We start from the raw sequence: 15,440 nt of genomic DNA on the forward strand, positions 1-15,440 counted from the left end.
CCTTTCTTTCTCACTCTGTCCCTGCCCCAAGCAAGACTTCTCTCGGCTCCCAGTTACACATCATAGGAATGGCGACAAGTAGATGCTGGTGTGGGTGGTGGCAGGGAAGAGGGGTGTCTGCAACTCACAGCGCTAGCCCAAGGCACTGTTCTAATAGGCCTGCGTTTCTAGAAATAACAAAATGGAATCAGGCTGTCTATGTCACGAAAGGACTCACTTAAATTTTAAAAAATGACACTGATTATTACTGAAGGGCATCCTCTCAAGGATTCACATGACATAGAATTATATAAAGTAAGGAGTGAAAAGGCAAACCCTCACTATCCCTTAAGTCCCACTCCCGTTCCTGTAGGTAAGCGGCGCTACAGTTAGTCGTGTGTCCTGCCAGATCCTTCCCGGAACCAATCAATCAACCAATCATCTGTATCTTCTCTATATAATAATACATAATTTCTAAAATCAATCATACTATATATATTATTTTGTGACATGTCTCCCTCAAAGACATCTTGAGAATTTTTCATATCAATACCTATAGAACTATCTACCTTTTAATAGGTTTTAAGTACATTGATATACCATATTTTATTTATCCATTCCATAAATATTTTATTTATTTATCCATTCCATAAATAAAATATTTACCTTTCCATAGTATTTTTTTTTTCCCCACAAACAAGGTAACAATACCCATGCACCTTTGTGCCTTGTATATTTCCGTGGGAGAGGTTTAAGAAAGAATTGCGGGTTTCCTAGGTGTGTGCATTTACACAATGGGGGTAGGTTGCCAAACTGGTCTGGAGAAAGGGCCTGCCTGTCCACAGCCAACGGTGGCCAGGTGCCTGTCAGCCGCCAGTCCTGACTGCATTGGAACTGTCAATCTTTTTCATATCTGCCAATCCCATAGATGATGGGGACTGCGCTTGCTTAATCTATAGTACATTTTTGAAAACAATTATTTATTAGACACACACACACACACACACACACACACCCCGCAGTGGGGGAGGGGCAGAGGGAGAATCCTGAACCAGACTCCCTGCTGAGTGAGGGGCTCCACCTGGCGCTGATCCCAGGACTTTGGTATCGTGATCTGAGCCGAAGGCAGATGTTAACCCACGGAGCCACCCAGGTGCCCCCTATATTACATTTTAAATAATAATTAGTGGAGTTGAGCCTTTTTTTTAATGCCCGCTGATTGCTTGGATTTCTGGGGCCTGGTGGAACCATCGGGTCATTCTGCGACCTTGATTTTCATCTCCCGGGGAATTGGCACGGGTCTTCCTTTGGTGCCACTTAGACGTGTCTGGGGTAACTGGGACATTTTGATGTGACTGCGTTGGTTCGGAAAGCGGCGCCGGTCCGGGAGGGCAGGGAAGGAGGAGCCAGGAGGCAGAAGGTTCCAGACGGGCAGGCGGCAGGTGTAACAACGCTGGGAGCTCGCACCCGAGGCCTCTTTTTTTTTTTTTTTAAGATTTTATTTATTTATTTGACAGACAGAGATCACAAGTAGGCAGAGAGGCAGGCAGAGAGGGAGGAGGAAGCAGGCTCCCCGCTGAGCAGAGAGCCCAATGTGGGACTCGATCCCAGGACCCTGAGATCATGACCTGAGCCGAAGGCAGAGGCTCAACCCATTGAGCCACCCAGGTGCCCCACCCGAGGCCTCTTAACGGGAGAGGAGCAGGTCTCCCTCCGCCCGCCAGCAGCTTAGGGTGCGCGGCAGGGTCGCCGGGGGTCCGCGCACGGGCCGAGATGCACCCAAGGGTGGAAGGGGTCGGGGCTCCCCGTCCTCGCCCTGACCTTCCCCCGGGACTGTCGCAGTCGCGGGGCTCGGGGGAGCAGTGGCCTCCGGTGTTTGTGGGGTGGGACAGCCACGTGTAACTCCTTTTTTCCATGCTGGAGGCGGTCAAGAGGGCGACGTGGTGCCTGCGGCCACGGTGACCGAGGCGTCCGAGGCGACGGAGGAGGAAGGCGAGGAGGAAGAAGAGGACGCTCAGAAAGTCGAGGCGGGGGGTGAGTCAGGCGAGGAAGGGGGTCGGGGGCGCGGTGCGGGGCGCGGAGCTGGGTGCTGGCTGTGGGGGGCGCGGGACCCACGCCCTGGGGGCCGCCCTCTGCCCTGCGGCCTCGGTGGGTGGTGCAGGGTGGGCGGCTTTTTCCCTTTCCCCTTCCTTTCCGTTGTTACGTGATTTCAGTTTATTTCTGGGGCCTTTCTATTATTATCTAACTGAGCTTTCTTTTTGCCTCTCATTCCTGAAATTATTTTACCTTTTTTTTGGGGGGGGGCGGCAGTTGCATGTATTATTTAAAAATTGTATTAAGTTTTTAAACTTAATTTCAGTGTAGTTAACTTTCTATGAGCGTCAGGTGCACGGAATGGTGCTTCAGCGCCGCGGTCCACCCCCCTGCTCCTCAGGCCTTGTCCCCTTCCTCCGCGCACCTACCTCCCCTCTGAGAACCATCGCTGTGTGCTCTGCAGTTAAGGGTCTGTTTCTTGGTTTGTCTCTTTTCCCCTTCGTTCCTTTTTGTTTCTTAAATGCCACATACGAATGAAATCTTTGGATACTGGTCTTCCCCGACTGACTGATCTCACTGAACAGTCTACTCTCTGGCTCCCTCCGTGTTGTGGCCCATGGCAAGCTCTGGTTCTTTTCTAGGGCCGAGTGATACTCCACTGTGTAGAGAAACCGCATCTTTATCCATTCATCTGTCGATCGACACTCGGGCTGCTTCCATCATTTAGTTACTGTAGATAAAGCTGCTGTAAACACAGGGGTGCATGTATCCTTTTGAATTAGTGTTCTTGTATTCTTTGGGTAAATACCCAGTAGTGCCATTGCTGGGTTGTAGGGCAGTTTTTTTTCCCCCCAATTTAAAATCAATTACCATATAGTGTATTATTCATTTCAGAGGTCCAGACCTGTGATGCATCAGTCTTATGCATAGCACCCAGGGCTCAAAGCATCCTGTGCCCTCCATAAGGTCCATCACCTGGTGACTCCCATACCCCTCCCCCAGCAACCCTGTTTGTTTCCTAGAGTTAAGAGTCTCTTGTGGTTTCTCTCTTTCTCTGATTTGTTTTTATCTTTTTTTTTTTTTTAAGATTTTATTTATTTGACAGAACACAAGTAGGTAGAGAGATAGGCAGAAAGAGGGGAAGCGGGCTCCCTGCTGAGCAGAGAGCACGATGTAGGGCTTGATCCCAGGACCCTGGGATCATGACCTGAGCCGAAGGCAGAGGCTTTAACCCACTGAGCCACCCAGGGGCCCCTTATTTTACCTTTTTGAGGCGCCTCCATACTGTCCCCCAGAGTGGCTACGCCGGCTTCTCCTACTGCACTTCTCCTCCACACCTGTTGTGCTTTGTGTCTGTAACGGAGGCCATTGGAGGCCATTCCGTTGGGTCGGAGGCGGTCTCTCACTGTGGCTGTGATGAGCATTTCCCCCGATGCTGAGCATCTTTTCACCAGTCTTTTTGCCCTTTGTATGGGGTGGGGGAAGGGTTGAGGTTCTTAGGGGTGCCTTGGGCCCTCATGGGGCATTTGGTGATCTCTGGAGACATTTTGGTGGTCACCACTGGAGGGTGGGTGCTGGTGGCCTCTGGAGGGTAGAGGCCAGGCATGATGTCAAACGGCCTAAAAGGCCCAGCATAAGGCCTGCAACAAAGAATAATTCAGCCTCAAAGGCCAGCAGGGCAGAGGTTGAGAAAACCGTGCTCCAGACCCTGCATGTTCCCAGTAGGGCTGAGCAGCCCTTGGGCCACACTTACCCCGGGAGTCACCAGAGGTTGTAGGCAGACACCTCACTTTCCCAAGATTGCGAATATTTGAAGATCAGAGGGAGAAGGGGTGTTTTGGCAACGTGCTCTCTCTCTCTGCTAGTCCTCTTCTTCGCAGAAGCACTCACTTTTAACCACAGTCTCGTCCCCTGTGTGGTGCAGATTGCAGGGAGAGGGCTGTGAGGGCGGAAACACAGGCTGTGCCCGTTCACGCTCAGGGAGGCGAGGTTGGATTTTGAGGAGACAGACGGCGGGGATGAGGTTCGCAGCCCTACTCCCTGCGAGGCTCCAAGAAGACTCACCAGTCAGTCTCTGGGCAGGAAAGACCTCCGTGGAAGGAGGCTGCTCGGAGAGGAAGGTCAGGGAGGTCTTCTCGACAAAGCAAATTAACGTTACTTCCAAGTGGATATTTAAGTGCATTTTTTCTTTTTTTGTGATAAAATATACAGAACCTAAAACTTAACCATGAAAACTTCAGCGGCATTCAGTTGGTGCGTTTGTAAGTGTGTTTTTGGCTGCAGGCCGTTACTGGTGCTCTAACAACGTCGATACGGCTGCTTATAGACTGTCTCCTCCCCTGGTCCCTGGGCCGGGCACTGAGCCACACCGCCATCGAATCCTCCAGAATCTGACCACTCAATGTTATTGCCCCCGTTTTACGGATGAGAAACCCGAGAGCAGACCAGTAGACCCCACACACTGATTTGATTCCAAAGCCACCCTGGTGTCACGTCGCGACTTTTGCAGTAAGAGCCGAACCATACCGGGGACCTCTCTCCCTTCTCTGTGATCGCTGGATGCGTTGGTCACTCCCAGGGCTGTGACCGATGGGCTCTGAGGTTTCTAGATCTGTATCGGTCACAGGAGACTGGGGAGATACACATTGATTTTGTTTAGATTACTTCTCTTTTCATCCCCCACTAATTTCGAGTTTCACAGAGAAAATAGAATAAATGCTAATATGTGAGCTGTCATCCTCTTCCTAATAATAAAACTCCCTGATAAGTGAAAATCTCCGAGAAGTCACCCATTGCACATGGTAGCTGGAATGTACAGGTACACACACACACACACACACACACACACACACACACACATTATTTCTGGCTGAGAACCCACCCATCGGAAACACAAAGAACTTTCATCATTATAACGCACATCAAAGCTCTGATAGGATTCATTTGTAAAAAACGTATTGTAGCTCTTTGGTAACACGTCTGTGGAACGAGCTATGCTGTTGCACAAGAGGCAGGTATGGTCTGACGGCAGGAACTCTGCTTGTCTGATTATTTCTGTTTGCACACTGAATGATGTTTTGCAGCTATACCCGGCCTAGAGAAGGAAGACGTGGACAAAGAGATTTTAGAAGACCTCCCCGTCAAGGTACGTCTGGCTCCTTCTCCTCCCTGGCGGGGTAAGGGGAACTCCCCCACTTTGAGTCTGCATGACTGGTCGTTCATACGGGGAACATTTCTGGAGTAGAGACGGTAGAATCCTGTGCTCACGTCCCTGTAGCTACCCGCAGATTAAAGGATTCACTAGAATGAGTCCCAGGACGCAGAAAAATGCTTATACATGCGATTGTAAGTTATTTCAGCGAGAGCGTGCAGAGTAGAATCAACAAAGAAAAAGGAATGTGGGGCAGAGCCCAGAAGAAAAAGGGGCCCGAGCTCCCGGGAGGGTGGCCTGGACGGGCTGCATCTCCCAGCAAGGATGTGTGAGAACATGTAGGCCGTCAGGGCAGCTCACCCGAGCCTTGTTGTCCGGAGTTTCTACTAGGCATCCGCCCGTGGTGTGGAGGACCCATCACTAGCCTGCAGGAGGTCGGGCTGATCTAATGGGACGAGGGCCCCCGGCAAACAGGAACGGGCATTCGCCACCCATTATGCAGCTAGTAAAAACTACCTGGCATGACCCAGAGCCCCGGGCACACAAACACATGGCTATCAAGTGGGCTGTTCCAATACCAGAGATGATCACCAAGGAGCTGGCGAAGGACCCGCTTGAAAACCTTGGGAACGTGCAGAGTTTGGGCAACCCAGGGCTGCAGAGTTAACTGTTTACTTCACAGACCCCAGGGGTGGAGCTTAAAGCCAGGACGTGAACATCTGGCCTGCTCTGTGCCCCACAAAATTCCTCTGATGTGCTCCACGCACGTACCCCGCCCCGGAAACCACATTCTAGCCTGGTTGTTGCAATTTCTAGCTTTGGGGAGCTCTGTCTGGACTTCTCCCAGGTCAAGTGTGGCTGTGTCGGTCAGTTACTAGAAGAGTCAGGCTGAGTGCTGAAGTCTGGGTGTGCTGTCACATGCGTGTGTGTGTGCATGTGTGTGCGTGTGGCTCGCTCTTGCCCGTTTTCAGCCGGGCAGCTCAGGCGGTGCAGAGAGGAAGGCTCCGGTGTGCCTGGACGCTGGCTCGTCTCGGTGAGCTGGTGTCCATCATTCTTTTTTTTTTTTTAAGATTTTATTTATTTATTTGACAGAGATCACAAGTAGGCAGAGATGCAGGCAGAGAGAGAGAGAGAGAGGGAAGCAGGCTCCCTGCTGAGCAGAGAGCCCGATGCGGGACTCGATCCCAGGACCCTGAGATCATGACCCGAGCCGAAGGCAATGGCTTAACCCACTGAGCCACCCAGGCGTATCCCTGGTGTCCATCATTCTGATGCTCCTTTTGTCCCCTGCGTTTCAGAAAACCATTAAGCACACTGTGAATAAGACCTACCTCCATGTGTTGTGTACTCCTGTTCCCGAGGAGTTCCTGGACCAGAATGTGGTGTATTTTCTCAGAAATACGAAAGGTATATTTCTGGCTTCTGTGGGTAGGTATGCACCCGGGTGTGTAAGTAATCTCTATACCCAATGTGGGGCTTGAACTCATGACCCCGAGATCAAACCTTGCATGTTCTACCAACGGAGCCAGCCAGGTGTCCCTTAAGGGGGAAATGTTGGAGTCCCTGAATATGTGTGTTCTTGGCTGCGAGTGGACACGGGGACACATTTGAACTCTTGCAACAACCATCTTCATTGTGACTGCTTTAGTGCCATGGTTTTCACATTTTTTGGTGCTTCTTGTTGGTGATTTCATGGTTTCAGACGGCATCAAGCACAGTCCTGAAGTGCCACCCGGTGTTCCCGAGCCCGAGAAGGCTATGACGTTTCTTGTGGCGGACACAGGTGTATCAGAGACGCTTAGTTCAGGCACGAGTTAGTGTTGGCTGAGTTCACCGTGAACAGATCAGCCGTGCACGTTAAGTAAGTTGTCTGCAAACAGAAACACAAGTAGAGCCTGGTTTACAGTGTTGACGGCCGCAGAACTCGAATCCCTGCGGGTCCTGCGGGAGCCGTGGCTCGGTATTCGTGGATTCCTTGTTCGAGGGGACGTCGGGGAACAGAACTACCGTGACTAATGAGAACTGGCTGTGTAAATGTAGTCTTAGTTCTGCTGTGACAATTAAAGGGAGAGGGAAGCCAAATGAGGGGACCCTGAGTTGGAGGATGAGCTCTGGCGCCTTCTCCGTGTGGCTGTGTGATTTAAGACCGAGCAGTTGCTTGGAAGCCAGGTTCATCCCATGGGGTCATTTTTGGGTGGGATGTTTCCACCGTGCATTCCTACATGGGTGTTTCTAGTGACCCTCCTCCCCCCACCCCGCCCCCAATCCAGGGGTAGTCACTCTCCTGTCTCCTCTGACCCCCTGGCCCTTCCTCCTGCCTTATTTAATTTGGGCTGACTCTCTCCACTCTTCCGCCTTTGCCTCCCCATGCGGGCTGTGCATAGCTACGTTTTAGGATTCACCGTAAATTCCGGGACGAACATTGATGTGGCTTTCTTTTTTCTCGTTTGAACTTGGATGGTGTTCTGGGTGCACAGGCTCTGAGCTGGGCAGCCACGGGGACCCCCTCGGGCTTTATTACTGCTTGTTCTGGTCATCTCTGTGTCTCTACGGTCCGCTTTCATTGAGATCAGGCTCTTTCTTTCACATTCTGGGTTCTTCTGTGCCTTTCCTTTCAGTTTACTTGACTAAAGAAGAGTTTGATGTACAGAACTACACACTGTGGGTCCGAAGCCAGTGAAAGGACTGCCTTGGTTATGCTTGTCCTGTATGTATGTTTTGTTTCCCAACGAGGTTGGGGAAAGAGCCCAAGGGACCTTCAGTAGGTCTCTCCTGCTCGGTGGTGCTTGGTCCGGCAGAGTAAAGACAAGTGAAATAAAACCTGGCAGAAGGGTTGGCTGTCACCAAATCTGTCTTTAAAAATGCCCATCGCTCAGAAGAGACTCTGACCAGGTGCGGTGTTGCTGGAATGAGCACCCAGGCAAAGCAAGGAGCCCAGCCAGTATTTCTAGAAAACACGACTATGTCTCTCCGCTGGTCTGGGTAGCTCCCCGGGGCTGCCAGCATGTCAGGCTTACCTCAGTGTCTCATGGGCCAAGGGACTCGTCCGACAGGACATCAGCAACATGTTGAGTCTGTTTCTGGAGTGTTTCTGGGTGGCTGCTCCGGAAGAAGGAGTCGAGTCTCAGACATTTGGGAGCGTTACCTGCCTGCCACGTGCCCACGCGACTCAGGCTCGCATCTGTTCCCACAGAGATGATCTCCGAGGCGACGGACATGAAGGAAGCCATGGAGATCATGCCCGAGACGCTGGAGTACGGGGTCATCAGTGCCAACGTGCTCCTCTTTCTGAAGAATGTCGTATGTCAGGTAACTGTGCACGAGGAAAGGATCTCGGCATTTTGTAAGGTTCAGGCCCTCTGGTTCGTTTATGCCACACGTAAAGTTCAGGAGCCCTTCCGTCCCAGGGCCGTCGGTGGCCCCAGCGGTAGAGCAGCAAGCAGCACGGACTAGATCTCGGTGCTCTAGGAGCGGATACTGGGGGAAAGACTCAAAACCGATTCCTAAGCTGGAAAGTATCACGTGGTGACAAGTAGCGTGAGTTCAGTAGACCCTAGTACTGTGAGAGACATGGACTCTGTGTGCGCACACGTGTGTTTGTGTGTGCAGGGAGTGGTGGTAAGGGATGGCCTCATGCATGGAGGTAGCGAGGTCTGATAGTGAAAAAAACCCTCGTGAATAGACTAAGTCTTTAATAAGTTCCTAGGGAAGTGTAACAGGGTGGGCCTCAGGGGGGCCAGGAAAGGCCCTTCTGAGGTTGTGGCATTGAATTGAGGCCATTATGTAAAGGTGTCAGACATGGTGGGGGGGAGGACTTCCTGGGCAGAGAAGGTAGCATGTGCAAAGGTCCTGAGGCAGGAGCAGACCTAGCCTGGTGCAGGAATAGAAGGAGGGCCGTGTGGCTGGAGGGGAGTGGGGAAGGTTGGAAAGGCAGGTAGTTGTTCAGCAGGGGAATAACATGATCGGGTTTGCATCGTTCCTCTGGCTGTTGTGTGAAACTTGTGGGAGCGGGGGGCAGGGGCAAAAGCTGAAGGGAAGAGTAGACCAGTAGGAGGCCTGTGGAGGAGGATGGTTGTCTAGACAGGAGTTCAATCAGGGGAGGGGGTGGGAGGCAGGCAGGGTCAAGATGTTTTACTGGGGAGAGGACGCGTTGAACGTCACTGTGAGGGTGTGGTCTGCAGAATCCAGACGAGAAACCGCACGTTCTGGGCTCTTTAGTCATTGGGAAGTAGGCGTACGAGGTCTTAGACCATGAATCCAGGTTTCAGAAGAAAAGGTCTCTGAACCCACGGGCATTTTTTTTCATCATTTTTACGTGGGTGAAGCTTTGTTATTATATTCAAGTGACTTCATAAATGCATGTTGCTGTCCTCAGCTGAATGTCCAAAGGACTGTGTCCTCAGACCCTCCCTTATTTTAGATTTTTATTGAAATAAACTCTGTGCCCCACATGGGGCTTGAACTCGCAACCCCGAGATCAAGAGTCGCACACTCTATCCACAACAGCGTCCGCCAGCCACGCACCCCCCTCCCCTTCTCTATTGTAACCTCCGGTGAACCAGCCTGGGGCCGAGCGGACTGGCTGACCCTGGTTTTGTCTCTTGTTTGTGCCCTGGTTTGCGTCCAGCCGTCTCGCCGCGGCCTGTGCAGCCAGAGGAATGCAGGATTTTCTTCTGGGTGGTCACCTCGGGCTGGGGTCACATCCTTACCCTGGGATCATTTTAGGTCAAACATCACTTCTCTCTCCCTAGGGTCTGTGCTCTGCGCCGGAGCAGTTTCCACTTTGTAGTTCTGTCTGTGGCTCTTCTGATAGAATGTTCGGCCCCCAGAGGCTGTCCAAGTGCGTGGTCTTGAGCCCGACATGGGGTGATTTGTTTCAGGTTTTCATGCCGGCGCTGTCCTTCAATCAACACAAGGACGCCTCCCTGGGACTCACGTCAGCAGAAATCCCAGACTCTATCGAGCACGATGCGGACCTCCCCAGCGTGCCCGGCGAAGCCTATCACAGCATTCAGCTGATACGGGATGAATTTTTAATGAACATCCAGAAATTTGCAGGCAGTATTCAGAGAATAATGCAGCAACTTGAAGGTGAGGCTTCGTTTCGCTCGTGTTGAGGGAAGCACGATGGGTTTCCTTAAAGAAGGCAATTTCAGAGTCCAGGAGCCTTTTGTTTTCATTTATAATCCTCCATTCCTCTCTGGTCACCATATAAGCGACCTTGAGCTGAGAGGAAGGCCCAGAGAGGAATGACGGAGCCCTGCCCTTAAGGATCTTACAATCTGGGGGCACAAGGGACTATGGCCGAATGAGAACGTGGGAAAGAGATTTGGGCCTTGAGAGGTTTGGAAGAGGGAGACCATGTCAAAGAAGCAGGGAGAAATCCAAGGAGACTTCCTGTAGGAGGCAGCCTTTAACCTCTGAATGGACAGCAAAGCTTTGGTAGGTGGCGTTGGGGAGCCAGGGCATTTCAGGCAGCCAGAAGAGCCTAGACAAGAGAAGCGAGTTGGAAAGCGTGGAGTTTCCATGAACAGGGAAGGGTGGCTGGCTTGTCTTGGCCTACTTAGCTTTGCGTGCAAGGCCAGAAGCTGCTGTTGGATCAGCATGTTGTCCCCTGGGGTGCACGGCACTGTGGGAGTCCCCAAGCCTGGGAGCGTGCGTGGCATGAATGGAGAACAGTGAGGAGGAAAGGCCAGCCGAGCGGGTTACACCGTGGAGGGCCCCCGCCCGCGACAGCCAGCACGCGCTGTGAGATGGCATCGTGGTTCCAGGAAAACGAACTGTCCCCCTCTTTGTGGTCACACTGACCGTACCTCCACCACCTAGAAATGTTCTCTGCTGGAAACGAGAAACACCCGTAGAGATCCAAACTTTTGATAACATGCTAGGGACCTGTGTTTTTCCGATTCTACTTTAGAACATTATCTTTACCCCCTCCCCCACCCTGCCCCCCAAAGCAATACTTCTCTCTCCGTGTCTGTGTTTCCTTCACTGGGGTTTATAGCCTTCCTTGGCCTGTCTGCCTAACCCTTCTCTCCCTGAGTTCGTGTAGACTAGCAGAGATGGGAAAAAATGTTTCCCATTTTGGATATGATTTATGTGTCTTGTTTTTTTCTTTTTTTTTTTTTTTAAGGTTTATTTACTTAATTGAGAGAGAGCATGAGTGGGGGGAAGGCCAGACGGGGGAGGGGGACAGAGAGACCATCTCTAGCAGATTCCGTGCTGAGCACGGAGCCCAACACCGGGCTCGATCCCCTGACCCCAAGATCATGACCTAAGCTGAAACCAAGAGTCAGATGCTCAACCGACTGTGCCTCCCAGGCGCCCCGTGTCTTGTTGCTGGTGTCAAAACATAGACGCGTGAACACGTTTTTGTGTTTTAGATAAACCGCTAGAAGGAAATGCACTAAAATGTTATCAGCCACTGTTGCTTACTCTAGGTCATGAGAGTAAGATGGTTTTCTTTTTTCCTGTAAGGAGAATGTATGACTTAGGAAAACCAGAAAAGCAGGTGAATTAATATTCTGTAACCTGGGTCGACACATTGCGGCCCCTGGGCCACATCTCACCTGCTGCTCATTTTTGTGTGGCCTGTGGGCTAAGAATAATAGTCATAGTTTCCAGTGCTTCGATCAGAAATGATTGTATAAGGACCTACATTCTGTCTTCAGCTGTGTCTCTTGGTCTGCAAAGCTAATATTTACTCTCTGGTACTCTTGGAAGAAATTTGTGGGGGCAACTAGGTCAACAGAGCGTGTGACCCTTGATCTCAGGATTGTGAGTTCGACCTCCTTGTGGTTGGGGAAATTATCTTAAAAAGTCTTTATCTATTTATTTATTGATAGAATGAGAAAGAGAGGCGGGGAGAGTGGAAGCAGGCTTCCCGTGAGAGCAGGGAGCCCGATGCGAGACTTGATTCCAGGATGCTGGGATCACGACCTGAGCTGAAGGCAGAGGCTTAACTGACTGAGCCACCCAGGCACCCCCTAAAAAAAATAAAAAAAACTTAAACCAACCCATCCTGTGCCAATCCCTTTTTGTAGTACCATCTCAAGGAAGAAATTTGTTTTTCTTTATGGGACATTTATGAATGGCTTTTTGTAACTTATTGGCTGTCCGTTGAAAAAGCTCCTTTTTTTTTAACTTCATTTAAAACATTTTTTAAAAATTTTATTTATTTGACAGAGATCACAAGTTTGCAGAGAGGCAGGCAGAGAGAGAGGAGGAAGCAGGCTTCCCTCAGAGCAGAGAGCCCGATGCGGGGCTCGATCCCAGGACTCTGGGATCATGACCTGAGCTGAAGGCAGAGGCTTAACTGACTGAGCCACCCAGGCACCCCCTAAAAAAAATAAAAAAAACTTAAACCAACCCATCCTGTGCCAATCCCTTTTTGTAGTACCATCTCAAGGAAGAAATTTGTTTTTCTTTATGGGACATTTATGAATGGCTTTTTGTAACTTATTGGCTGTCCGTTGAAAAAGCTCCTTTTTTTTTAACTTCATTTAAAACATTTTTTAAAAATTTTATTTATTTGACAGAGATCACAAGTTTGCAGAGAGGCAGGCAGAGAGAGAGGAGGAAGCAGGCTTCCCTCAGAGCAGAGAGCCCGATGCGGGGCTCGATCCCAGGACTCTGGGATCATGACCTGAGCTGAAGGCAGAGGCTTAACCCACTGAGCCACCCAGGTGCCCCATATATGTTGCATTTTTTTTTTTTAAAGATTTTATTTATTTATTTGACAGAGAACACAAGTAGCAGAGAGGCAGGCAGAGAGAGAGAGAGAGAGAGAGAGAGAGAGAGAAGCAGCTCTGCACTGAGCAGAGAGCCCGATGCAGGGCTCGATCCCAGGGCCTGGGATTATGACCTGGGCCGAAGGCAGAGGCTTTAACCCGCTGAGCCACCCAGGTGCCCCTATGTTGCATTTTCTTAAAGGAACACATAAGGTTTAAAAAAACAATTAAAAGGTATTAACATACGGGGTGTTGAAGAGCTGACTCTGTCTTACTTTCCTTATCAGTGCGTTGTCCCTGCTGGTGACTTCCTTGGTTCTCCAGCTCTTCCTTCCTCCCTCCTTCCTTCCTTTCTTATTTAAAAAAAAAAAAGACTTTATTTATTTGACAGAGTGGGGTGGAGGGGCAGAGGGAGAAGCAGACTCCCCACTGGGCAGAGAGCCCAGTGCTTGCTCCCAGGACCCAGAGATCATGTCCTGAGCTGAAGGCAGGCCCTTCACCGACAGCCCCCCAGGTGTCCCTTTAACCGTCTCTATCAATCGCTGTTGCCACATCTGCAAAATATATGCTTGCACTGCTGTTTCTTCTTAATCGTAGACATTAATGTTGCTTCCCGGCAAGATGATCGGATTTCATCCACTCTCCCCGGCCGCACGCCACCCTCGCACTGCCCCTGCCCTGCCGCGGCCGGCTCCCATCATGCTTCCACGCTCTTCTTTTCATGACGTCACAAAATGGGTTCTGATGTCACTAGGACAACGGGAAGACCGCTTACTTCAGAGCAGAGTAGGAGCCTTGGGTGAACTTTCCTTCCTTGGACAGTTCCCTTTCCTCTGCCAGCATTCCAAATTGCCATTCTGAAAGTATCTTATAAGAACGTCTTGGACAGGGGCGCCTGGGTGGCTCAGTGGGTTAAGCCGCTGCCTTCAGCTCAGGTCATGATCTCAGGGTCCTGGGATCGAGCCCCGCATCGGGCTCTCTGCTCCGCGGGGAGCCTGCTTCCTCCTCTCTCTCTGCCTGCCTCTCTGCCTACTTGTGATCTCTCTCTCTCTGTCAAATAAATAAATAAATCAGTCATTAAGCCTCTGCCTTCAGCTCAGGTCATGATCCTGGGGTCCTGGAACCAAATCCCATGTCAGGCTCCCTGCTCAGCATTCTGGTCTTATTTCATGGATGCCAGATAGTCTCACCTCCCTGACACTCATAATTGGGATTAAAAACAAACTCTTTGCATTGTCTGTTTCCTCTGAGGTCATTGTTTCTGATTTATCTTGGCCTGTCTATTTCATGTTGGAGGTTTTTCCAAATTTCTGTTGAGCTCTGGGTTGTTTGTCTAATTTTTATTTATTTTTCTAAAAAAAGGTTTTATTTTTTAAAGTGATCTCTGTATCCAAGGTGGGGTTCCAATACACAACCCCGAGATCAAGACCTGCATTTTTCTGACTGAGCTAACCAGGTGGCTTAATTTTTTAAATTGAACTTGTGGGATGTAAGTTCAGGATCTTAAATAACTTGATCTCCGTGACCCATATATTTTTAAAAAGATTTTATTTATTTATTTATTTGACAGAGAGGGATCACAAGTAGGCAGGGAGGCAGGCAGGGAAAGAGAGGGGGAAGCAGGCTCCCCGCTGAGCAGAGAGCCCGATGCGGGGCTTGATCCTAGAAACCTGAGATCATGACCCAAGTCAAAGGCAGAGGCTTAACCCACTGAGCCACCCAGGTGCCCCTCTGTGACCCATATTAACACTGTTATAATGATCTACTTTTTTAAGTTGCATTCTAAAGATTTTATTTTATTTTATTTTATTTTTGAGAGAGCGAGAGAGAGCATGAAAGACAGGAGGCCAGAGGGAGAAGCAGGCTGTCTGCTGAGCAGGGAGCCCAATGTGGGATCCAATCCCGGGACTCCAGGACCATGACTTGAGCCACCCAGGTGCCCCTCGTTGCGTTCTAATAGAAGGGAAAGTACTACAGACAGGTCAGGACAGTCTTACTGGACTGATGTCTGGAGAGAAAACCTTGAATGTTACTGTCTGTAATCATCTACCCCCAGATGAGTGGCTAAGCAAGTGACCATTTCTGTTCTGCTAGGTGAGATCAAATTAGAAATGCCGAGCATCAGTGTGGAGAGAGAGGTGTCTGACCTGGCCGCCGACCCGGAAGCTGTGGAAGCCTTAGAGCAGTGCGTGATCAACTGGCTCAACCTGATCTCTGCGGCCGTCGAGGACCAGCTGAAAAAGACTCCCCAGGTAGGTCAGGCGGTCCCTTTGCTCATTCTGGGGAGTCTGGGGATCTGTTTGACCCAGCCTCTGTTTGTACGGTTCTGTGAGCTCCTTAAGGATCAAAGCAAACATAGCCACGATGTTGTTCTTGGGCTTGCTGACGTTTAGCATGCTGCCAGACCACACTCTGGCCTGACGAAGATAATACCGTGTGTCTGTCACAATGCTTGGGTGGCCAGAAACAGGAAAAGTTACTCCGTTGGCTTCGAGTGCCAGAAACTGGAAATGTTACTTGGTTGGCTTCAACAAGAGACCATTTAT

At 50.3% G+C, this 15,440-nt stretch overlaps 1 protein-coding gene across 4 annotated transcripts in view; it reads left to right on the plus strand.

Annotated features, from left to right (window-relative positions):
- DNAH10 (dynein axonemal heavy chain 10) overlaps nucleotides 1-15,440 on the plus strand; it is a 134,850-nt gene that overhangs the window by 786 nt on the left and 118,624 nt on the right. For all 4 annotated transcript variants that reach the window (XR_014302639.1, XM_082698590.1, XM_082698589.1 and 1 more), the window contains exons 2-7: nucleotides 1,903-2,013; nucleotides 5,097-5,158; nucleotides 6,463-6,571; nucleotides 8,358-8,473; nucleotides 10,045-10,255; nucleotides 14,989-15,146. Coding sequence is in view for 3 of the 4 variants with exons in the window: in XM_082698590.1 (XP_082554716.1) it covers nucleotides 1,903-2,013; nucleotides 5,097-5,158; nucleotides 6,463-6,571; nucleotides 8,358-8,473; nucleotides 10,045-10,255; nucleotides 14,989-15,146 (767 nt within the window). In the remaining variant the exon portion in view is untranslated. The remainder of the gene's footprint in view (nucleotides 1-1,902; nucleotides 2,014-5,096; nucleotides 5,159-6,462; nucleotides 6,572-8,357; nucleotides 8,474-10,044; nucleotides 10,256-14,988; nucleotides 15,147-15,440) is intronic.

Source organism: Mustela nivalis (genome assembly GCF_964662115.1).
Source record: "Mustela nivalis genome assembly, chromosome: 14".
Classification (NCBI taxonomy): Eukaryota; Metazoa; Chordata; class Mammalia; order Carnivora; family Mustelidae; genus Mustela; species Mustela nivalis.